This window comes from Mandrillus leucophaeus, unplaced genomic scaffold, assembly GCF_000951045.1.
Source record: "Mandrillus leucophaeus isolate KB7577 unplaced genomic scaffold, Mleu.le_1.0 Scaffold141, whole genome shotgun sequence".
NCBI lineage: Eukaryota > Metazoa > Chordata > Mammalia > Primates > Cercopithecidae > Mandrillus > Mandrillus leucophaeus.
In genome coordinates, this window is record NW_012101377.1 from 719,704 (window position 1) to 746,290 (window position 26,587).

General features: G+C 39.0%; 1 protein-coding gene across 7 annotated transcripts in view; it reads right to left on the reverse strand.

The window, feature by feature from the left end:
- Positions 1 to 26,587, reverse strand: part of PUM1 (pumilio RNA-binding family member 1) — a 138,894-nt gene that overhangs the window by 58,738 nt on the left and 53,569 nt on the right. For 5 of the 7 annotated variants that reach the window (XM_011973987.1, XM_011973986.1, XM_011973989.1 and 2 more), the window contains exons 4-7: positions 16,558 to 16,666; positions 15,420 to 15,598; positions 4,963 to 5,129; positions 2,245 to 2,515 (exon numbers count right to left, since the gene is read on the reverse strand). In XM_011973987.1, coding sequence (XP_011829377.1) covers positions 2,245 to 2,515; positions 4,963 to 5,129; positions 15,420 to 15,598; positions 16,558 to 16,666 — 726 coding nt within the window. The remainder of the gene's footprint in view (positions 1 to 2,244; positions 2,516 to 4,962; positions 5,130 to 15,419; positions 15,599 to 16,557; positions 16,667 to 26,587) is intronic. The other 2 variants (XM_011973990.1, XM_011973991.1) reach the window with 1 other exon arrangement.

The following is a 26,587-nucleotide window of genomic DNA, read 5'->3' on the forward strand; positions in this document are numbered from 1 at the left end:
GATGCACTGAGATATTATAATAGGGATGGGGGAAAGTCCCCTGAAACCTCGTTCTGCTAAAGCAATGCAGAGGAAACAGGATACGGTTCAGTCTTTGCCCTCAAGGAGCTTACAACCTGGCAAGGACTATTAGACAAGTAATCACAACACAAGACAAAACATGGTAACACCTTCTGTTAAAGGAAACACAAAATGCTATGGAGTTCAAGGGAGGCAGACATGACAGCTTTTTGGTTTGGAGACTAAAAAAGGAACGTGACAGTACTGAACCTTGACAAATGAGGTGGATTTAAATTAAAAATGAAAAGTGGAATAAAATGTAATGAAAACCAAAAGGGTAAGGAATAAAATGTAAGAAATAAACACCAATTTCCAATAGAAAAGGAATCCTTCCTTCTTGACAACTAGTAGCTCTTATACAGGAACACTGAAAGATTGAGGGTCTTAAAGATACTAGGAGGCTTACGCCAGTGGTTCCCAGGTATGCTATTAGGGCCCCCGATACAAGAATGTATAAAACAAACTACTCAGAAAAGAATTATGGCCCACGAGACAAAACAACACTCACATCCTGACAATCGTATGTCTGTGTAAAAATGCCTCTATGTTGCAACAACCAAGACATGCATAGGAAACCTGAATCCAACAAGAGATTAACTTTCAAAATAATGTTTACTTTCAAAAACTGCTGAGATATATGGTGAGGGCACCCTTGGTTTTTTATTTTTGAATAAGTGGTAGCTACGATGTAATCATGTTAACTACTTGTGGCTACACAGAAGTACATTTCTGTTCAAGTTCTCATAATTGTCCAGCCTCCAAAAATTGGTAAAATTATTTTGAAACCAAAGATCAATAAACCAAAAAAGAATCTCGACTCTGATTATGAAATGAAGAACAGTTAAAAAAAAAAAAAAAAAAAGAACCATATATTTTTGTTTGTAAGAAATCTGAGACACACTCTTCTTAAAAAACACAGAAAGGGTTAGACTGTATTACACTGGGAATGGAAGCTAAGAACCAAAACTGGCCGTAAAGAAGAGAAAAAAGCACAGAAAGTCAATTCACATGGGGAGGCGGGCATACCTACTAAGAATTGCATGGAGAAGAGTGTACACTTTTAGTTTACTCGCTCTGAAAGATATTTTGTTAATTTAATCTTATATGAATATGCACAGTCACACAATCCCTTAAAGGTATTTATTGTTCATAAACCACAAAGGAGACTTAAATTAAAGGAAAACTTCATATGTTAAACTTTTTACTCTATCAATCAAAATTAATTTAGTGTCAGCTATTTATGACAATAAAGGTACAACATGTCATAACTAATCTCCAAAGACCATAAGCAAATTTCCCTACATAGAATTTCTCAACTTCAAAATGAGATGCTAACCTTTCAAACCTAGAAGTCTGTATTAACCATCTATTACGAACCTACTAAAGAGTAACAGAAATTCACAGTCAAACTGCTTCCACCACAAGAGAGAACTTATACTTAGCAAGATTGGGAAACTAGTAGCCCCTCTTTTGTAGTTCAGACAGCTGACCTTTCTTTAAAAATAAAATAAAATAAAATAAACACAGAGATCAGTTAACCCTAGAGGTAGTCCTACATGTCTTCAAAAATAGAAGGTAGACATACGACATCTTCAGGGACTTATGAATTTAAAAAAAAAAAAAAAAAAGCCAAGCAATTTCACGGTCGAGTTGAAGTTGAATGATTTGTGTGTGTGGTTTCCTCTGATCACATTCTAATACTTTTGAAAGATGCCAAATCTTTATCTATGTTATCTGGAGTAACTCGTTTAACTCTAAGACACAACCGGTAAGATGACCTGGCACTACACTCCTGACAGCGGTGGATAGTAGAGTTTACTATTTCAAAAACAAAACAAATCAACAGCATCACAACCACATAAATCTTCAGAGAGATTAATTTAGCACCCAAGAGGGTTGTGTTACAAGAGGCAACGCTACCTCATCCATTCCCCAGCTACTGAGGAGAGATAAGAGCCAAAGGAAGTACATATAGAGCAGGGTGGCCTCTTGCCAGTGACCTCAGCATAGGCACCAGCTTCATGAGGGGACTCTGTAAACCTACATCACTAACAGGTTCATAAGGGCTAGCTATGGATAGCCTGAAACAATGCCACCTCCTCCCCGATTCCCCCTTCCTTAATTACTTGAACAACGTGCTGGCTGGAGGGAGAGTAGAGAGGATGACAGAGACACACACAGTACCTGTTGTTGAGAATTGTAGTCAAAAAGTCCCACAGTTGCTGCTGCTGAGTCCACAGGTACCTGCGTGCCTGAATAATCAAACTGAAGAGGCTCCATGCCCACATGTTCCATGGGGTCCAAGGGGACACTCTGGGACTCCATGTTGGAGAAATCCTCCACAGGCTTGGCACCATTGGTGCTGGTCAGCTGGGCTAAGCCCTCAGAACCATTCTGGTTTGGACCCAGAAGATCCACTTCATTAGCAGAGTTCTGGCAATTACCAGGGGTACGGCTAAACAGAGAAAGTAAAGGGCATTAAACCTTATTTTCAGTGGGGAGGGACTATAGCAACCCAAGTTTAAGGACAATGTCCTCAACATAGCTCATTATCAACAGTATTTAAAACTATTTCTATAAAACAACCAGAGATACTTTACAGTGCTTACAGGGTTACATCTTCTAAACTGATGCTTCTATTGCTGGCAATTCCATGTAATTCACCCCTTAAATTCACATTAATTGCTATTAATTTACATCCCTTCACCAAGGGGGCCGAGTTTGAGGAAAACTGAAATAAAGTGGAAAAATCACTGTCTATGGCATCCATGAAAGCAGATCCTAAAATGCAGGTAGCAAAATATGTCCCATCAAAATGCAACATTTACTCTTTAAATACAGAGACAATGGAAAAAGTTGGTTTCTGGGGAAAATTCCACAACTCAGTGATTCTAAAAAGTTTTTATGTTCCTGGCATATTTGTGAGGAAAAAAAGAAAATGAAAAAAGTTTTTACATATCGTTGGTATTACTGACCAATGCTAAAACTAACTCCCCTTCTGAGAAACCAAAAGAAGCAGACTACTCCAAAGCAGTACAAGATAAACTCTTTATCTAGGCTATGCCCCTGTTAAGGAGACAATTCTAAGAATTAAAAGTAATGTGAAGATGTAGTTTGTCATCCAAACCATCTTTTATCTTAGGACATGCCTAAGATAAAAAAAAAAGGGGGGGGGCACTATTGATAACTATTGTGGGACACAAGGTTCTGGGTAACCCAGGGTCTACCATCACCTTATATAAAAGGACTTCAGGATTATATGATCCAAAATCAGACTAATATATAATATTATATTATTAGGAGACTGTAGCCTATGGCAACATTCAATGCCGTTCTTCTCCACTTTCACCCCCCCGCCCCCCAAAAATCCTGTAGTCCAGTAGCTGGTACATATTAAAGATATTATTCTGGTTCCTTCTCTTTCTTTCTCTCACACACACACACTCACCACCACCACCACTACCAGCCCCCATTTAATAATACAACAAAATACTGCTATAGGCTGCTGGATATTCAAGGTGGAGAGGACACCTGAACTCATCTGAAAGACCTTAGGTAAGTATTTATTACCCTGTGCCTTAAATTTCTTCCAAAGATTGTAATTTAGGCCGGGCATGGTGGCTCATGCCTGTAATCTCAGCACTTTGGGAGGCCAAGGCAGGCAGACCACTTGACCTTAGGAGTTCAAGACCAGCCTAGGCAATATGGCGAAACCCCGTCTCTACAAAAGATATAAAAATTAGCCAGGCATGGTGGTGCGTGGCTGTAGTCCCAGCTACTCGGGAGGCTGAGGTGGGAAGATTGCTTGAACCCAGGAAGTAGGGGCTGCAGTGAGCTTCATGTCACTGCACTCCAGCCTGGATAAGAGAGTGAGACCCTGTCTCCAAAAACTAAATAAATAATTTTAAAAATGTTTAACACTGTAATTATTCACACATGCAACATAACGATAATTAGATTAGGAATACGAAACAACTAATATTTGTCCTACAACGATGGTGCAAAATACACTTTCATTTTTACTTTGGCAGACATTAGAATAAGCAAAGGGGTGTGTGTGTGTGTGTGTGTGTGTGTGTGTGTGTGTGTGCGCGCGCGCACGCACACATTAGCTTTAGACTGATATTAAAATTACTCAAAATTAAATTCTCTACCTGTACTATCATACTGGAGATTTAAAAAAAATCCTCTACCTGTATATAACTGGACAAGGATTTTTATAGATTTTTCAAGAAGAATACGTGCCAACTGTGGAAGATAAATAAATATACATTATTTTAATACTGTGTAAGTTAAATAATAGGGTAAAACCTGTAAATTAATCATGACCAGAGATGGGATGAGAGGCATCTGCAGAAGAGATATGATTAAGAACAAATCATTTAAGCTGCATCTCTGGTTCTTCAAAATGAGGAAAATGATACCTGGTCCACCTACCTCAAAAGGAGCTCATGAGATTCAAATGAGATAATGCACAAGTTCTCAACTGTTTCTCCCTCTGAATCACCAGAGGGATATGACATACTCCATTAGTAACCATAGCTCTCTAATACAGTAACTTGGGAGAAACTTAAGAAAGGTCTGAAGGCATCTATCCTAGGTGATTTTAATATTTGAGAATCACTGAAATAGAAATTCTTCTCTGGAATCCTTCTTCAAATTGTAGAGTTCTATGCGAATGCAAAATCTACCATTTTGGTGATGCTTTAGGCATTGACAACTTTTACAAAATTCCACCTCACCAGTTAATTTACAATCTTTGTAGCATAGCCTACACTAGATTGGATTCTTAAAAAGAAAACATGAGGAGGGGAAGAAAACGAAAATCAAAGTAAAACTAAATCAAAACAAACAAAACCCCATAGCCCACATTCAAAAATCAGAAGTGTAAAACATACAAACCTAAAATCTTTGACGTCTGCATCAATCCCATTCTGCACTGGTAAACCATTGGTCTTGTCCATCACATCACCCTCCTCCTTCAAATCTCCTAGCTTATCTCCATCAAACGTACCCTTGTTCTTCTTTTCACCTTTGTCGTTTTCATCACTGTCTGCATCCCTTGGGCCCTGTTTAAAAAATAGCTTCAGCTTCACTAATCGTCATCAACTAATAATAATGGGCAACCGTTGTGGGCACCAGACTATACTAGATGCTACTCAGAAGAGGATGGTGTTGTGCCCTTTCACACATTACAATCTAATTAACAAACAACACAGAGGCAGGAACACTGCAGAAGGTCTTGCCAAATGGGGGAGACAGACATACATTTATGTTACAGAGTTCAGAACAGTCTTACTATATATCCAATGTCCCATCAACCCATTTTCTTCCTTCCTTTTTTTCCTTCCTACCCAAAGCCCAGCCATAACTCTGAAGCTCTTGGTCAAGTTCTCTACTCCTAAACCTAACTCTACATAATAGCATGACTCTTAATAAGCCCCAGGTATGACAGTTAATAGCATAGAAAAAAAAATTATTATGCCTGTAAAAAGAATTTCATACTTCTCCAATGCACTATGTAAATTCCTCCCTTACTTCTAAATATTGAGCCAAGTGTGGTCTGACATCATATCAACTCAATTATTCTGTACCTGATCTTGGGATATACGCCCTGTCAATTTGCGTCACCTCCCAGCTCTACCCTACAAGCCTCACAGGTATGCATCAACAATTCTCTGATGACCCTTAAGTTTTTTAATGCCTCAAAACAAGTTAACTCTAACTATGAGATCCTTTCACCAAAAGTACTCTAATAACTATCTTCTACCATCTACCGGTAACAAAGATTATTCATGAGATCTTTAAGTGGGAGTATGTTAAATTGAAGCATTTGACACAAGAGAATTTCTGTCTCAAGTGTTTCAAACTACAAAGCTTGAAACACTGGGCCTAAAAGAATTTAGTGCTAGACATGTCATGTTTATGTCCTGCCTTCTACAGAAATTAAGTCTATCTCCTCTTACCAACATCCCAAGTTAAGCCCTGGACATATAAAGTACATGTACCTTGGTTTCCAAAAGAAAAGATTTGGTATAGTGACCCTTGGTTTCCAAAAGAAAAGATTTGGTATAGTGACTGGACATAGTACAAAGAGATTTGCAGAACCTTACATCAAAGGGTTAAGGGTTTAACCTTTGTTTTTGCAAAACTAGAGGGAAACAGCCTTGCTTTTCCCCACCACTGACTCCTAGTTTAAGGAAGAGAAATGCACATGGACCAAGTTCAAGTTCCTGGTACAAGGCAAGATCCACTCAATAGAAGATCGGAGTGGCTGCAAAGCATTTCCAGTCACCAAAACCAAATGTCAATGGGGAGAAATCAACAATGGAGGACACAGCAGCCGACACTCAGTTATAAATAGACTGACTGTGGATGGGCCTGTAGATGCAAAACCAACAGACGCTCTTAAGAGATCACTGGCCCAGAAAGGCTGACATTCTTAAACCTTTCAACTACTACTTTAGAGCCCATTTTACTTCTGAAGTTATTCTCTGTTCAAATGTGATACAGAAAAAGATAATATAAAAAAGGAACAAATATGACAAGGAACTGAGAAAGGATATACAACTTAGCTTCATGTGGCATCAAGACAGTAAATCACAGCTTTGATTTGGCCATTGAGATGTGCCTTTCAGAATACAATCTTTAAAGTATGTGGCTGTTGTTGATTCAAAAGGACTGAACGATAGCCAATTATGCACTACATTGAGATTCCCCAAAGCTGAGATGGGAATATGATAGGGTTCTAAAGACAAAAAGATCTTTTAAAATATCCAAAGGCAATAGCTTCCTCCATACCCGCAGAGGCAAAACTGACTAAAGCTGTGTATTCATTTTTATATCCCTAGCACTGATTGCAGTGGCTGCTAAAAGTTCAATAAATATGATGAAGAAAATTAAAAGGAACAAAAAAATCCTGCAAAACTGAACTGTTAAAATAAGAATGATCTTCCTGTTGTCTTTATCATCATTAAGTAAGAGTCCCGGGGGGTGGTAATATGGTCTAGATGACAACTATGCCTGAATCAGAAACCATTAATGTCAACAGCAAAAGAATATTACAAGAATCATCCCACTGCCTAGCCTAAGTCATCTTCTTCCATAAGTCTACAAATCAAATCACTGGCTCAGAAGAAACAGTTCAGCTCCAATTTCTCAAAAGGAGTTCAAAAGGTCTGTAGGCAAAAATGGACAGAAAGGGCCAGGCACGGGGACTCACACCTGTAATCCCAGCACTTTGGAAGGGCCAGGCAGGATCACTTGAGGTCAGGAGTTTGAGACCAGCCTGGCTAACATGGTGAAACCCTGTCTCCACTAAAAATACAAAAATTAGGCAGCACCTGTAATCCCAGCTACTCAAGAGGCAGAGGCAGGACAATCGCTTGAACCCAAGAGGCAGAGGTTGGAGTGAGCTGAGATTGCGCCATTGCACTCCAGCCTAGGCAACAAGAGTAAAACTCAAAAAAATTTTATTTATTTATTTATTTATTTATTTATTTTTAAAAAGGGGGTGAAAGAAAGGAGGATAAAGCAGCAGTAGGAAGTTTCAACAAGCAAGACAGCTGGTTGCAGGGGATGTGCACTAGTCAAATCAATGCTCTGCATTATCTTTCCTCAGGGGCTCTTCACAAGGGCTTTACTGAGAACCTGCTCAGCTCATCTATAAGCTGAATGGCCTGAAATCTCTTTTGTGTTGTTGTTGTTGTTTTTTAAGACAGAATCTTGCTCTGTTGCCCAGGCTGGATTGCAGTGGTGCGATCTCAGCTCACTGAAACCTCCGCCTCCCAGGTTCAAGTGATCCTCCTGCCTCAGCCTCCCCAGCAGCTGAGATTATAGGCATGCGCCACCATGCCTGGCCTGGCCTGAAATCTTGACCACTAAGTTGCACTCTAAGTCACTAATTTACATTCTCAGTTCATACTGCCATGGGACAGATTTTCAAATATTTCCCTGCAATGTGCTGCATTTTACCAATATCGTACAGGCCATTCCTACAAAATACCTGGTTTTCTACTCTGAATAAACTATTGATGCCTAACCAAAATAGTAGATTCCTTCTTTCAGAGGGTGGGAGACCCAAGGGAATTTTCTAATTCTTGATCTAGGTAAGTGTTATATGGGTGTTTTGATTTTGAGGAAATTCAAGAAGATGAACATTTATGGCTCGCTCGTACACTTCTCTGAACATAGGTCATATTTCAATAGAGAGTTTACTTAAAAGAAGAAGAAAATAAAAAACTCAAGAAATCAACAATGGCCCTCCATAAAAACAGGTGGCAGAAGTCTGACTTCTGAGTAAAAACAAAAGCACAAATAGGAAACCATTCTGTCAAAAGTCTACTATTAAGAGATGGTATCAGCTGCATGCAGTGGTTCATGCCTGTAATCCTAGCACTTTGGGAGGCAGAAGCAGAAGGATCTAGGTTGAGGCCCAGAGTTCAAGCCAAGCCTGGGCAACACAGAGGAGACGCCGTTTCTACAAAAAAGTTTAAAAAAAAATTAGCTAGGCAAGGTAGCATGCGCCTGTAGTCCTTGTTACTAAGGAGACTGAGGCAGGAAGACCACTTGAGCTCAGGGGTTCAAAGCTGCAGTGAGCTGTGGGGTGGGCACCTGTTCTACTCCAAGAATAAATAAAATAAAGGATATGAAAAGAAAATAAAAATAAAAGACCTGACTGATATTTTGAGCTCTCCTATTATTCTAAAAGTTGCTCTCCTGAAGTCTGAGATTCCTATGGGGAATACTACCAAAAATTTACAGTGAATGCTAAAAACAAAATATGCACTACCAATGCACTCCAGTCTGGGGACAAAGTGAGACCCTGTCTTTATTTCATTAATAAATTATTAGCAGTTATCAGGTTCAAGATACTTAAAATGGTATCTTAAAAACATGAAGACCCTAGAGACAATAGGAAAGGTATAAATGGGCTGTTAAGTTTTATGAAAATTTTATACTTCTGAAAAATATTTAAGATAAACTATTCACAGCTATGTGATTTTTTTTTTTTTTTTTCCAATCCTCCCACCTTAGCCTCCCAAGCAGCTATGACTACAGGTGCACATACCATGCCTGGCTGATTTTTATATTTTTTGTAGAGATGGGGTCTTGCTATGTTTCACAGGCTAAATTCAAACTCCTAGGTTCAAGTGATGGGCCTCCTTCCTCAGTCTCCCAAAGCTCTGGGATTACAAGTGTAAGCCATAACACCTAGCCCAGTCTTTTAAAAAGTAGTGAACTCGCTAGGCGCAGTAGCTCACGCCTGTAATCCCAGCACTTTGGGAGACCGAGGCAGGTGGATCATCTGAGGTCAGGAGTTCAAGACCACCCTGGCAACATGGTGAAACTCCATCTCTACTAAAAATACAAACATTAGCCAGACGTGGTAGCGCACACCTGTAATCCCAGCTACTCGGGAGGCTGAGGCAGGACAATCGCTTGAACCCAAGAAGCAGAAGTTGCAGTGAGCCAAGATCGCACCACCGCACTCCAGCCAGGGCGACAGAGCAAGACTCTGTCTCAGAAAAAAAAAAAAAAAAAAAAAAGTACTGAACCAGGGTACACAGAACCTACATTCTATCTCAACTGTTAACACTTACTGGTCACAGGACTTTGGACAGGTTATTCAATCTCTCAGACTTTGTTTACTATGAATAACAATGAAATAATGCATGTGTAAAAGTTTTATAAAGATAAGCCATTTTACACAAATGTAATATAATAGTAGTAATAGACGCACTGGGAAGGTATTTCTTATGTAACACTATACACGACATCAAGAATAAAAATCTTAAATGTCCCAATTAAGTGGTTTAAATCTCAAATACAAGTATATAGCCAATATGGCCCTCCCAGGGGCACTGTCATTTTCACAAAGCAGTGGTTCTATGATTAAGGTTAAGCAACGCAATCTTTTTCAAATTCACAGGTGGCTGAGCCCACCCTCTGCACCAGAGATTGATCTGATTGGTATGTAGAGGTTCCTGCAAATGTTGTGAAAAGCTTCTGCTCAAACAGCTCTGATAAGTATCCACAACTAAGAACCAAGGTAATTAAATTCAACATAAGCATGAGAAAGGCATAGTTTGTGATCTGCTTTTTTATTACATATTATCTAGGACATACAGTACTGGAAAAGTCTATTAGCTAAATGAATAAATGAAAAAGGCTTAACAGAATCTTTTAATTATGGGCTTTCTTTAGCTGAATGTTAACCCAAAGCTATAGTGCTCAAATACAAACTTCAGTAAAATGCTCAAATTTCAAGTGGCCTGGCCCAATTGAAATCTTAAGAGTGGAACCAAGATGGGTGCTGAGAGATCCCATACCTACAGAAAGGCAGAGAAATTGCTAAATATCAAAGAACTGGGAGAAAAGCAGATAGAGTTAGGACTACATATTGTTGAGGTCAGAATCCATGCACTTATGGCTCAGCTTCCTCAAAAGACTCACATAAAGGGGGGAATACTTCCTAATATATCTATTCTGAATGAAATCAGAAGATTTCAAATCTATTTACTACTCTTACTGCAGTGATCTTAAAAGAAAGTTTCACACAGCAGAAGTCATATTTAATGGGATTAGTAATTTTCCTCCCTTCTTTCTACAAAGAAGTATTTTATATCTGCTTGACACACTGAGTCCAAAAACTGTAACAGTGTTAACTAAAACATTGGTTTCTCCTGCACACACTTACCCATTTTCACAAAATGCCAAATAACTGAAATGTCTAATTCCTTTAAAGTACAACAATGCCAAGCTCTACTGGTAATTCAGATTTTCAAATATAAATTAGCTGGCTGTGGTGATGCCTGCACTCCTGTAGTCCCAGCTACTTGGGAGGCTGAGGCACAAGAATCACTTGAACCCAGGAAGTGGAAGTTGCAGTGAGCTAAGATCACACCATTGCCTTCCAGCCCAGGTGACAGAAAGAGACTGTCTCAAAAAAATTTAAAAAAAAAAATTTTTTTTTCAAATATTAAAAATTATAAGTTTGAAACTGCTAGCCACGTGAAATACTTCTTAATTTAACATATTAAATCTGATCCTTTTTTGAGGATTTCTACTCACAAACAATGCCAGTATGGCACAGTAGAAAGCAATATAGCTAAAAATTAAAATTAGAACAAAGTTTGAATTCAGTCCCCCACTTCCCCTCTAAAGACTCATTTTTCTCATCTATAAATTAATAAAGACAATAGTATCTACCTCAAAGTGTTGTTCCAAGGACTAAATAAGGAAATTCATGAAAGTACAGTTGTCTTTTTAAAAAAATACTTTATCCAATTTTCACATTTCTTCCCCATTGCCTTTTTCACAGTGCCCTCACCAGTCCTCCCCACCAAGGCTTAAAAACTGCTGGACATACTATGTTTTTTCCCCCAGGAAACTTTTAAGGCTCTAATCATTAGACTCGTTGTCCAGCCGAGTTTTCTGAGATATGTATATGATAGCAGTGCTTATCAAACTTTAATGTGCATACAAATCATCTGGGTGGTCTTGTCAAAATGCAGGTTTTGATTCATTGGCTCTGAGGTATGATCTGAGATTCTGAGTTTCTGATAAGCTCCCAGACGATGCTAATGCTGTTGGCCCACTGACTTTGAGTAGTAAGACTTTTAATGTTTACAAAGCATTTTCACATATGCTACATAGCCATATGAATTACTTTGTCGTGTTTTGATTATCCCCATTTTGCAGATGAATTAAGGTCCACTGGAAACTCAAACCCCTGACTTCTATCTGCATTACACTGTACGGAAGTTTTCAAACAAAACCTATGAAAGTAAAGTAGTAGCACTGATTACCTAAAGTAAATGCAGTGAAACCTCGACAAACAAGTCATTAAGTTTCACGGCCCAAATAGATGTACACTATGAATGTGTACATATCCTCTAGATCAAAAAGCAGATACTCTCTACAGAACAAACAGAAAGACCTTCCCAATATATTTTTTCTAAAAATCTTTCTTCTGTGAGGTTAAAGTTGGTCATTACCCTAATCGAAGTTTAGAGTGGTCTTCTCATTTCCCTGGGCACCATAAACCAGAAAGGTAGAAATCATGATCCACTTTGTGGCTGGCTAGGCTTCCACCTATTTGAAAAAGATCAGCTGGTATTCCAGACAGCAGGGTCCTTAGATGGCAATCTCACCCACGGGCCTCAAAAAAACAATAATTACATCTCATTTTGTAACCACCCTGAACCATGGGGGGCTGTGGGGCAGGCAACTGTTCTACTCCAAGAATAAATAAAATAAAGGATATGAAAAGAAAAGTAAAAGATTTGACTGATATTTTGAGCTCTATTATTCTGAAAGCTGCTCTCCTGAAGTTTGAGATTCCTATGTAGAATACTACCTAAAATTTACAGTGAATGGTCAGAACAAAATACGGTTGCCAGATTCTTCTTGTTAGCCAGAATGTACTCTTATCACAGAAGCCAAAACCACTAAACGGAGACCATTTGTACAATCAAAATGAATTCAAGCTAGACAAAGAGCTAAACAGCTTCAATCTAGCTATAAGCAGGAAAGTTCACTGAAAATGGTAAACCACTACAGAGAGATTTATTTTAGTTCTGAACCACCTTTACCTGAAAAGTTAGAGTATAGATTATCTGTTGTCAGTGTTCTTAGTTACTTGCTTTGAGGTCTACAATCACTATACTGTCAGAGATGATGTTTTCAACTCTCAGGATTAAAGTGAGGCTTACTGGAGTTAATGTTGATACAGCTACCCCAAAAGTAAAAATACCTGTATGCCCTGACCCCATATACTACCAAGTACCACTCCTCCTTTAGAACAATTATCTACAAGAAGCCGATATCCTATCTTCCTGGTTCTCTGAATTCAACACTTTAAATGATAGACTAGACTTAAAAAGAAAAGGCTCACTTTCCTCAGGAAGAGGCATACATACTATGACAACCACAAAGTGACCCAGGCTTCCACAAAAAGAGCTTTGGTCAGGTGTCATCCTGACCAACAGGCAGAGCAAAGCCAGGTTACGTATAAAATCAAGAGGATACAACCACAAAGCTGATAATCAGTTCACTGGCCGGGCGCAGTGGCTCATGCTTGTAATCCCAGCACTCTGGGAGGCCAAGGTGGGAAGATCACCTGAGGTCAGGAGTTTGAGACCAGCCTGGCCAACATGGTGAAACCCTGTCTCTATACTAAAAATACAAAAATTAGCTGGGCATGGTGGCAGGCACCTGTAATCCCAGCTACTCAGGAGGCTAAGGCAGGAGAATCGCTTGAACCCTGGAAGTGGAGGTTGCAATGAGCCAAGATCATGCCACTGCACTCCAGCCTGGGCGACGAGAGTGAAACTCCATCTCAATAATAATAACGATCATAAAGATAACTGGTTCACTGAGCCACAGGTCTCCAGACACCAGAAGACTGTATATGCCAACAAGTGGCTTAATGTCACTAGATCAGTCTGCTTCTATCACTCTATAGATGCAATCTAAGTTAAACTATGGGATAATATTCCATTACCCATGATCTTCCTTCTAAAAGAAGCTGGAACACAAATTTGGAGAATTTTCATTTATTTTTATGCATACCTCAAAATTTTCATTTATCTTTATGCATACCTCAGAAGTTCAGTAAATAATCTTGATGGTTACAGTCCAATCTTCTGACCCCATCTATCTAGCCTGAAGTCTTAACCTCCTCTAGTCACAATTCTTTTGTAATAGAGGTAAATCACCAGTCTCCCAGGACAAATGATACAGTTTTTGTCATCAAAATAACTGTATGAGATGATTGTTTAAAAAGAGAAAAATAAGTGGCAAAATGATTCAATCCCACCATGTATCTTTCTCCTAATTCCAACTATTTTTCTGCCTCCTACAAGCTTCACAGTAATGCAGGCACACGCCTCCTGGTTAGTGCCCAAGAATTGGAAACTGATCACACACGACAGAGAATTCACAGCTAGAGTCACAGGTTCCAGTTCACCACACTAGCAACCTACTGACGCACAAGACTAATTTCTGCTGAGGAATCTGTGCTCATAAGATGAGGAAAGAGTGAGGACAGAAAAAGAGGTGAGCTGGGGATAGGGTGAAAAAAGAGAAATAACTCACATCCAAAGGGTAGATCTTGTTCTTCCCAAGCAGCCCCTTGGGAAGGTTCAAATAAAAGGAGCCATCTCCTATCTGATTCACAAGCTACTAAACCCGACCTAGGTCTCTGCAGGGTCAAAACACCAAAAAGCAATCAGGTCAGCTTTAGAATAGCTAGTACTTAAGAACTTGACACTTGAGGAAGCTGCACCAAAAATGAACTACTGTTTCTCTAACAAAATTTAACGTGGATTAAGGAAAACAGCACCAAGCCTCTGATACCCAGCAAAAGATGTATAACACTAAGAAATACTGAGCAACAAATGCTATTAAATAAAGTTATAATATTATTAATATAATTTGTGAGAAAAAATTATATTAAAATCTCTTAAATGACCACTATCAGGTGTATCAGCCCGAAATGACTTCGGAGAAATGGCTTTGAAAAAGTACAAAACACGTTTAGACAGGAGAAAGGGAGGGAAGACAGATTCAAGTGCCTCTCACGGCCTTCCTATCTGTGACCTGGAATATGACAACAGTCACAGAATTCAAAATGAGGAAGACTCAAATGGAAATACATCTTAAGACTTCTCAATATAGAAAGTTAATGATAAAGAAATTGTTTTGAGAAAGGCTATCACAGATGCTCAAGGAAAAATGCTTAAGACTTAAAAAGAAAGAGGCTATAGACACAGAGACTTATTTGACTACAATTTAGCATCGGAAAATTCATAAGAAAGAATTAACAGAATCCCTAACTTCTTGACAGGCCAGGTGTGAGAAACAAAGCCGTTCAAGGAGGGCCAAAGAGGATTCTATAATTAAATCGTAGCTAACAAAACAAGAATAGCCCTATAATCTGATCTATATTAAGGTTTCTCAGGTATTGGCAAATCACTGCTCTCAAACCTGGAATTCCCTGTTAACATCCCATCATCAGCTTTATGTTTTAAATTCCTTCACCACCCTCCTTTTGTTTTTATTTTAAAGTAAAAATGGTGTTTTCTGATAGACCAATGAACTGTGATCGAGATTGCAGTTCTCATCTCACATGACTATCAATGTGTCCCCCCGAAAACATTATTAGTTTAGTTTTTAAAAGTTTAGTTTACATCTCCTACTATGTTTGCTGAGTTCTATTTACAACAAATGTTGTTTGAAAATACCCTGTAATTAATGCTGTGAATATCTAAGGAAACTAAACAGGCATGTTTTGCTTTAGGGGAAAAAAGAAAGAGAGAGAGAGAGATAGGAACAAGTTCCTCAAGCCAACTTACAAATCCTCCTTTTCTTAGACAGGAATCGCCCGGGGATGAGCTCAACACATACTCCACCATGCTAACGCCTAGTCCCCCACTCTCCGATCGTGGGGACAGTACAGAATTGACCTCACTGTTCACATGGAAACTCTGACCAGGTCTTCTCTGCACCATGATTGGCTGGGAAACTGAATGATCTACAAAAAAGATACACAAGCATGATACAGTGCAGCCAGAGGCTCAAACAAATTATGAGTGACGTCTCATGGATAAACCAATGGAATCAGGAAACTTGCCAAGGTCAGTTGAGCCAAAACCTCCTATCATGTCTTTCGCTGTATGATATTCAACATAAGCTAAGGAAATGGAACACACTCCTCATTTATCCGGGATAGCAGAGGAATACAACAGTTTATCTTGCTTATCTGGTTTATCTAGCTGAGTGGATAAAATGTTTATCCCTTTACAAGTAAAAGGATTTTTAAAATATATTTTATTAGTATTACTAAAACAAAATATGATTTTACTGCCCTTTTTAAAAACAATGTAATTTGTTCTTTTCTGATAATTCACTGCCATCATGAGGTTCCATGCTTACGTTGTGCTGTAATACACGACACTTGTTTGGGTTTTCTGTCTCCTTCCTCCCTATCATCTGTCACTTTTTCTGCTGTCAGTGTGTCTACCTCTATAAGTTCTCCCCATCCCTCTTCAGGGGTAGTATGCCAGAAGAATGTCCGTGCCCAGTGACTTGATTTGGTCCCAATCACGTTTAAAGATAGATCATTCCATACACGGTACACAAGGGCAATGGGAGAAAAAGAAACATGAACTTCAAATGGCAGGTGTGGATTTTCTAATTCCAAGTATGCTGACAGCAGTACAGAACAAAACGTTACAGCTGAAATTATGGTCGTTTCAAATAAGACCATTCCCCTGCGGCTAGCACTTCAAAAAATATTGAAGATTTGATTTTGTGTTAATTATGTTTTAATAAATTACATCATATAAGCTCCTCAATGGCAATTACACTACAGGAGAGGACACTGCTTGACATGCTTATGTCACTGATGTAAAATTCATGACTTGCCAATTGCTGAGGAAAGGAGCTCTAAGACAGGCATAAATCACAGTACAGATGCTAGATCTAGATTACCTGATGTTCCCCAGGCACTGTCTCGCCATTGATCACCCAGGAATATTCCTTTTGGTCCATCTTTGCTGGATTCATCTGTTTCCCAAAACTTTTTACCTGGCAAGAGCTGCTGCAAATTAAAAATAATAGATGCTTTTAAAGAATTCATAAAGGATGAAAGTACAGCAGTCAACACTTTCTTTTAGACAAGGGTACTGAAGATGCTCACGTGCCCTGAAGGTCTTTAATTAAAGTGTTCCAACTACACAACTGTGGTCAGAGCACTACTATATATTTGGTAAAAGTCACAGAGAGGCCTAAGGCAAGGTGGGGACAGGGGTGGGGACACTGATCAAACCATCCAATAGAGGCTCAACTTAAATAACTAGAATTACTCACTTAGCCCATGCCAAGATTTTTAAGGAGGGGGGGAAGGAACTAATAGTGACCCTATTAGTTAACTACGAAGTAGACTCTTATTGAAAAAGAAAGTATCTACAACTATTAAAATACTTCTCTATGTGTACTAACTACCAGACAAAGTTACTCAAGCTGGAGCATGAACCCAGCTATGAACCTCAGCTATGGAATGCCAGAGGCAAAATTCACTTCCTTTATACACAGAGACTCCATTAACCAAAATACTTCCCAACCACAACACTAAGCTATTCCAAGATTTTGGAAGGACAGAAAAGCTATTCCCCTTCATTACTGGAAGGGAAATAAAATCTCCTAACCTCCATTAATTTTTTAACAATACTTGGTAATGCCATTAAAGTGACTTCACAAATCACTCCATGCTTCAGAGAAACACAGGGATCGCTGGCCATAAGCCAACATGAGAAGTTTATACTAGCTTCAACAAAAAAAATGCAAAGTACCCTTCAAGCAAAACACAGCACAGTTTTAGATCAAAGCACCAGTGATCAGGCTTACAAAGTAAAATTCCACAGAACTCTATCATTCTTGGTTCTGGTCATCAGCTTTACTGGCTAAAATGCCCCCTCTTATTTCCTCTAATTATGTTTTCAACTGCTATTACACAGGAAACTAAGATGTTTCAGATAGTATTTAACCACCATTTTTGAGCACAAAAATACCTGGAGAGTTGAATTTCTCAGAGGAACACAATAAAAAACCAGAAAGCACAAAACATTTCCTCTCCTTGACAATAAAGGTTTAACTTTCCCATTTAACCCATAACCCAATGATAATGGAAAAATAATTAAACTCTGCTCTCACTAAAATCAATCTCTGCTTCCCAAATCTAATTTCTGGGTTTCTCAGCATAATTTTCATCTACCTTTAAGTGGCTCTATAATCTATCTCATGGACATGGGCTACTGCCTGGACCAAAGCAGTTTGCCACACACTTTGCTCTTAAGGACCTAATTTGTTGTTTACCAATTAAACAAGGTTAGGACAAAACACAAATTTGTCTGGTATTTAACTGCGCAGATACTTAAGTTTCCTTGAAAATGAACAGTTATAAGCAGTAGTCTTCCTGGTATACCGCTTATTGCCCTAAGGGCATTTGGGGGAGGGTGGGGATTAGGGTAAAATGGGAAAGAGCCCTGATCAACACTAAGCATTAGGGTCGGGAAGCACTGAACTAGACAACTTTGAAGTGCCCTAGGAAATTTTACTAAACTGCCCAGAACCTCATTCTCTTTTCATTGATAAAGAAAATATCATTCAAGTTGCTGTGATGATTAGAAATATTATTGGTGAGTGCCTAGCACAACAGGTTCTCAATAAATGTATTCAAAAACATCACACCTAGGTAAAATAACTGTCAAATCAGGTCACAGAGGGGATACTGAAAATTAATGTAAACTATGCAAAGGACAATTCAAGAATTATTTTTAAACTTATTTTTCTCCTTTTAGTCTCAAAAATGTCCTATCCGCTGCAAGGCCGGGCGCAGTGGCTCATGCCTATAATCCCAGCACTTTGGGAGGCCGAGGCAGGAGGATCACAAGGTCAGGAGATCAAGATCATCCTGGCTAACACAGTGAAACCCTGTCTTTACTAAAAACACAAAAAAAAATTGGCCGGGCATAGTGGCGGTCGCCTGTAGTCCCAGCTTCTTGGGAGGCTGAGGCAGGAGAATCCCTTGAACCCAGGAGGGAGGTTGCAGTGAGCTGAGTTCGTGCCACTAAACTCCAGCCTGGGCAACAGAGCAAGACTCCGTCTCCAAAAACAAAAAGAAAGAAAGAAAGAGAAATGTCCTGTCCGAAGATTACAAATAAAATTTCTTTCCCCATTGGTTATACCCTTTCTCCAACTAAAATTCTGATTTTTTTTCCTCCCGTCTTTTGTGCAAAGCAAGAGCAACTACTCTTTTGTATTCCAGAAGAAAGAATGTCAGCCTAAGGAGGGCCTCACTTGTTTTATGCGCCACATAACAGTGCAAAGAGCGCTAAGGTGATCAAAACCATTCTTGTCCTTTAATTTTTAAGAGTTCATTCTTCCCAGAAACTTGTAAATCTTTATTTAAAACTCAAGGAACAGGGGGCCCAGCGTGGTGGCTCATGCCTGTAATCCCAGTACTTTGGGAGGCTGAGGCAGGTGGATCACCTGAGGTCAGGAGTTCGAGACTAGAATGGCCAACATGGCGAGATCCCAGTCTCTACTAAAAAACACAAAAATTAGCTGTGTATGGTGGTGCACACTTGTAGTCCCAGCTACTCAGGAGGCTGAGGCACAAGAATTGCTTGAACCAGGGAGGCAGAGGTGGCAGTGAACCAAGATCTCGCCACTGCACTCCAGCCTGGGCGACAGACAAGACTCTCTCAAAAAACAAACAAACAAACAAAAAACCTCAAGGAACGGTCTCCAAAAGTACCAGCCTCCACCCTACATATGTAAATATAGTCTTGTCCATAATTTGTAAAATTGCTTACAGAAAGCAGCAGCCTTTCAGCTCAAAAATCAGTTCTGGGATCCTGTCACCTTTCATGATAGTATACCAGGTTGTCATAATGTGCAAAGCCGGCAGAAGCAGGTGAACACATAAGCAAGGCTATTTTCAGGGTAAATTCTCTCAAAAGGAAACAACAACACAGCAAACATGAAGCAAAGTGCTATTAGGTTGGTGCAAAAGTAATTGCGGTTTTTGCCACTACGGCAAAAGAAGAAGAAAGCAAAAGACTGAACCAAGGTGCTTGGGCAAAGACAGAAGCAAAATTAGCAAAGCTCTTAAAAGTCTCTGGATCTTAGTCTTTCTCCCTTTCCTCCAAAACATACGGAGTCTACACTCAACTGCTGTGGTTAGCAGCATCTGAAATGACTCTTAATGATCTTCACTTAAAGTACTCATGCCCTGATGTAATCCCCTTCCCCTAACTGTGGGCTAGACCTATGACATGCCTCTAAGAAATAACATAAGGCAAGTCATGGGATGTTACTTTCAAGATGTTACAAAAGCTGTGATTTCCATCTTACTTGTCCTCTTCTATCTACTGTTCCGATTGCTTACTCTGATGATAACTGCTGCTATGTTGTGAGCTGCCCTACAGAGGCCACATGAAGCCAAGAGAGAGACATCTCTGGACAACAGCTACATATACAAAGCTGTTGCTACAGCTTCCCACTGAACTCTATCTCTGCCCTGGGTCATTTACACACAATTAAGAACTGAGATCCTCAGTCCAACAACCAGCCAAGAATGGATTCTGACATCAACCACATGAGTAAGTTTGGAAACAGACCTTTTCCAAGCAAGCTTTGAGATGAAGGCAGCCACAGTTGAAATCATGACTGCAGCTTCTGAAGGACCCTGAAGCAGATGACTCAGGAAAGCCATGCCTACGTTCCTAACCTACAGCAACTGTGAGGCTTAAACAACTGTCTTGTTTTAGGAAGGGCATGGTGGCTTACACCTGTAATCCCAGTGTTTTGCAAGGCTGAGGCCAGGAGTCTAAGATCAGACTAAGCAACCAACATAGCAACACTCTAGCGCTACAAAAAACTTTTTAAAAATTAGTCTGGAGTGGTGGCGCACCTCTGCAGTCTCAGCTATTCAGGAGACTGAGGTGGGAGGACTCCTTGAGCCCAGAAGTTTGAAGCTGCACTGAGCTACGATTACACTAGTGCACTCCTACCTGGGAAACAGAGTGAGACCCTATCTCTTAAAACACACACACATACACACACACACACATACACACTGTGTTGTTTTAAGCCACTAAATTTTAGGGTGATTTGTTAAGCAGCAATAACACAGTTGTGAATATGTGGAAGTGTTTTTGTATATTTGAAACACTTCTCTAGGAGTTTGTTTTCAAGAAACACTTCTTGTTCCATTTCTAATATTTAAAAGTAAGTGATGAAAGTAAAATCCTTTTGAATTTGAACAAAAGTAATTACCTCTGTTCCACTGCATCTTTTCCCCAAATTTGTCTCATAGCCCTTCTGTATTAAAAAAAAAAAAAAAAAAAAAAAAAAAACTGGCTTTTTTTAACTCTGCAAAATCAAATCAATTTAGACGTGTTGAGCTTACTGAGAATTAGTAGCAATCACTTATATTCAACAGTCAGCTAAAAGATACCTAACTGTTCAAATCTGATCATATTAAAAGGAGCCAGAAACTACTGAATTATAAAAGCAAATGATAATGTGTTATCCAAGTACAATTTCAAATTCAACAGTAACCTCTCTGCAGGTAACATCATCCACAGCATTGGATAAAATATCCTGGTTTGCCAACCCACTGGCATAAATACCAGCAGTTGCCAAATCTTCACTTAACACACAATAACCAAAAATGTAAACGTATCCAACCTATGAAAAGATAGTCCCTATCCACCCCATCAAGAATTTGGAAATAAAGACTGGTTTTTTTGACAAGGGAAAAAGTAACAGATCACAAAAGAGATGTACAGAGTCTGTTTTAAAGAATAATTTGGTAGTAAGAGGATTAAACAATTTGACAATTCCAAAAGAAGATAACAGGAGTTAGGAATTGGTCCAATAAAAGCAAAGGAGACCCAAGGAGTCAGATGTAGCCAGTATTATCCAGGTGACACATTTAAGGGCAGGGCATACAACACACAAAGAAGCCTATTCTTATTAAAGCAATCAATACATCTGGTTAGATAGTAGCTTAATTACACTGGACACTAACAACACCCAAGTAATCTCCTTGGCTCCAACTCTGCTTACCAAGCCATATTCTTAGAGGAACTGGCTTCCTCCTATAGCCAACCATGCCAATCACCAAACACAACTATCCTTGTCCATCTAAGAGTTGCTTTTTCTCCTTAAAAAAAAATCAGTAGACTGCATTTTGGTTTTCATACATTAGTCTCTTGTTGTTCTGGTTAGTGTGGGGTCAATATCATAACCCAATCATCTGAATTAGTAATAACAGTCCATTTCAAGATCTACAAACTGAGAACCAAGACTTAAGGAGTCCTATCATCCCCAGCAATACAATAAATAGACCTTGTACTCTTCCTTATAATGTCACATTAAGTGGAATTCCTAACTGCACCACCAATGGTGTCTGCTCTCAAATCTCTGGGAGAAACACACACACATACACTATTTATCCCGTCCTGGATCATAAGTTTATAAAAGAAAAAAACTTATGAAAATTAAAAAAAAAAAATCAGTAAGCTTATTCACAAGGCTTCTGGAAAACAAAACAGAAGGCAAGCACTGGTTTACAAGCAATGTCAGCCACTTGAGACACTTTTAAATTTTGTCTGGAAACACCTTTTTTCCTTTCCATCTAACAAAAAAGAACAATACGCAAAACCACACTTAACAATCAATCGTGTCATAAAATCCTACACCAAGAACCCTTAAAACACGGATTAAGACAATAAAAAGTGGAGAATATCAAGAAACTCTAGGTTTATTTTAACAACAGTGATAAAGACCCATGAATGCTCTGCAATCACTTTATTTTAAACTAGTTTTAAATCCCAGCTGTATGAATTTTATCCTTTATCCTCTTCTGCTTTTTCTCACCTACAAAATAACCTATTGTGTACAATGAAAGAGATAACACATGTAATGACATAATACAATGCTGAAATAGTAACCAAAAAGTCAGCTACTATCCTTCTTTAAAAGAGCAAAGTAGCAGCCAATAGACAATACTAATGGTCTGTCAATGAAACACTCCTATGTCACACTATCAGACACAGTGATCATGGCATCACCTAGGCCATGGCAGTACAAATCTCATTACATTAACTACCCCAACAAAACAACACTACAAGAACCATGATTACGGCTTTTCAGGAACTGCAAAGAGGCAAGACAATTATTGCCTAGACTTGTTTGACCATACCACCACTAATATTTGAATAGGGATTTATCAATGAGGTTTAGTGATTATCTCAACAGTAAAAGGGCTCTCTAGCAACTACTCTGTTCTCAAAAGGAATAAAATATTAGGTAGCTAATTACACACTCAATACAGGCTGCACAGAGTGTCTCTCAGAGCAGAAATTGAACATCTTAAGAAATACTACTAATATGGATGTGCCAACCTTGCAGACGTGATCAGTTTGATCATGTTATTATCTAGCATCTCTAACTTACAACACAAGCTTAGTTTCACTGGAATGTAGCCAATGCAGGAGATGAATGTTTGATATTTAACTAGCTGGTAAGACAGACCAAAAACCAAAACAATTCTTAATCTCTTAGTATATATCTCACCACATTCTCAGTACATTAAGAGAAGATGATATCAACTCAGAGAAAGGACCTTTCAGAACTAACTGAAATGAAGAAGTTTGATTGGTAACCACTGATAATCACATGTGGTAGTCTTACTTGTAAAAACTGTATATTTTTCAAACAACTTAGTCTCTCCATACCACAGACTGTTGTTGTGAAATCAAGTGAGATAGTATATGAAGTGCTTTTACAAATACTAAGAACTATACTGATATTAAGTTATACTAAAGCTTTATTTAAAGTTTTAACTTATTAAAACATATCTTTTAAAAAAGCCAAGTTTGGCTGGGTGCGGAGGCTCACGCCTGTAATCCCAGCACTTTGGGAGGCTGAGGCGGGTGGATCACGAGATCAGGAGATCAATACCATCCTGGCTAACATGGTGAAATCCCGTCTCTACTAAAAATACAAAAAATTAGCCGGGCGTGGTGGCAGGCACCTGTAGTCCTAGCTACTCGGGAGGCTGAGGCAGGAGAATGGCATGAACCCAGGAGGTGGAGCTTGCAGTGAGCCGAGATCGCGCCACTGCACTCCAGCCTGGGCGACAGAGCGAGACTCCGTCTCAAAAAAAAAAAAAAAAAAAAAGCCAAGTTCATCCATTCCTGGTTAGCATAATTCTTTTGGAAGGGCTTCCGAAACTACATACGTATCAAGAGTCACGCCAAGTGTGGTGGCTGATTCCTGTAATCCCAGCACTTTTGGGAGGCTGAGGCAGAGGATAGCTTGACTCTAGGAGTTCAAGACCAGCCCAGGCAACACATGACACCCCATCTCTACAAAAACTTTAAAAAAAAAAAGGCCAAGTGTAGTAGCACATGCCTGTGGTCCTAGCTATTCAGGAAATTGACTGAGGTGGGAGGATCACCTGAGCCCGGGAGGTCAAGGTTGCAGTGAGCCATAACTATGCCACTGCACTCTAGCCTGGGCAACAGAGTAAGATCCAGTCTCAAAAAAAAAAAAAAAAAAATCTACATTCAAAGTGTTTGTAAGAATAAAAAAAAGTTGAGGCTGAGACTGAATGCAGTGGCTCATGCCTGTAACCCCGGCACTTTAGGAGGCTGAGGTGGGAGGGTCACTTCAGGAGTTCGAGACCAGCCTGAGCAACATGAACATGTCAAGACCCCATTTCTATTTTTAAAAATTAAAATTTAAAACAAGAATAAGATAAGCTGAAAGCAGGCCTGTAATCCCAGCACCTTGGGAGGCTGAGGTGGGCGGATTGCTTGACGTCAGGAGTTCGAGACCAGCCTGGACAGCATGGTGAATCTCTGTCACTACTAAAAATACAAAAATCAGCCAGGTGTAGTGGCCAGGCGCCTGTAATCCCAGCTACTCGGGAGGCTGAGGTAGCAGAATCGCTTGAACGCAGGAAGTGCAGGTTACAGTGAGCCAAAATCGCACCACTGCACTCCAGCCTGGGCAACAGAGCAAGACTCTGTCTCAGGGGGAAAAAAAAAAAAGGTTGAAAGCAAACTGCAAACTAAGTATTCAACAATAAATTAGCTGTGGGCCTGATGCAGTGGACCACACCTGTAATCCCAGCATATTGGTAGGCAGAAGGATCACTTGAGGCCAGGAATTCAAGACTAGCCTGTGCAACACAGTGAGACCCTGTCTCTTTAAAGAAATGAATAAGCAAGCAAGTAAGTTATAGCACAACAATGCAGGCTCACCAAAAATAGCCATAATGACTACACGTAATATTTATAAAATAACATTAAATTTTAAAAGTAAAATACAAAATTGTACATGTAAAGACTGCTTCTCCTCATGCATTCTTCCCTTTTGGATCAAAACTGGAAAGAAAAATAAAAGCAGAAGGGTGTTTGCTAGTGCACTGGGATTGTGGATTACTTGTTTCAAAATATACTTTTGTTATGATTTTAAACTAATTTTCTAATAAATAAAAACTGAGAGTATGGTGGTCTGAAATAAATAAGGCCTATCTCTCAAGCAGATACATTTCACTTCAACATAATTTTCTTTTTCTTTTTTTTTTTTTTTTGAGACAGAGTCTCGCTCTGTTGCCCAGGCTGGAGTGCAACGGCGCAAACTCAGCTCACTGCAAGCTCCGCCCCCCAGGTTCACGCCATTCTCCTGCCTCAGCCTCCTGACTAGCTGGGAATACGGGCACCTGCCACCTCGCTCCACTAATTTTTTGTATTTTTAGTAGAGACGGGGTTTCACCGTGTTAGTTAGGATGGTCTTGATCTCCTGACCTTGTGATCTACCCGCCTCGGCCTCCCAAAGTGCTGGGATTACGGGCGTGAGCCACTGCGCCTGGCCACTTCAATGGAATTTCAAAACGGCAAAAGTTAATAGCAATTTTAAGAAAAGAGCTCATGTCCTAAGTTTCAAATATTTTTAAGCAAGCTGATACAGGATTAGCATCCTTAACCCAAAAAAACGCAAAATTTGAAATGCTCTAAAATCCAAAACTTTTTGAGTGTCAATGTCACAGTCAAAGGAAATGCTCACTGGAGCATTTCAGATTTCATGTTTCTGGATTAGGCTCTTCAGCTAGTAACCATAATGCAAATATTCCAAAAATCAAAAAATTCCAAAACATTTCTGGTCCCAAGTATTTTGGATAAGAGATACCCAACCTGTAATAAATTTCCAACTCATTTTGAAAATTGTTGCTTAAATTAGGAATATTAAAAATGTTCAGTGTTCCATCACAAGCCAGTTTTTTTTTTTTTAACTAAAAATAAGTATATAAAGCAAAAAATTTTTAAGTTTTCACCTTCTCTTTCAGTGAAGGAATAAGATCTTCCAAATTCTCATTTCACATTTACATATATGTATATACTCATGGTATTAAAAATAATCTACATATAAGCAGAGTAAAGTGGATTACTTCCTGCATCCACTTTAATGTTACTCAATACTTCCATGTAAAGATTATTTTTAAATGTTAAAATCTGTGTTCTCATTAATTCAAATCACCAAAAAAACCATCTAAGAATCAACATCTGCAATAATTTTCTTTGTATTTCTCTACTAGGTATCATCACAATCTGGCATGTAGTAATTACTGCTTAAAATTTTTATCCTACTGTTGCAACTGGTTACTACTGAAAACAGACTTCCATAGACATGGTGGTGTCTTAACAAAATACCTCTTTTGGCTGAAATCTAATATATTGCTTTTTAAAAAAGCAAACTTTAATCTGTTGCATAATTATAATTAACAGATTTTTTTATAATTATGCAGTATATAAATTAACAGATTTTTTAAAGGTTTTCCCAGGTTATTAAGTACCTTTTCTAAGCACTGTTAATACTTGTATCTAATGCCTTTAAATAACACTTCCACCACTAAGGATGAAATTAAGGAGACTGCAGAGTA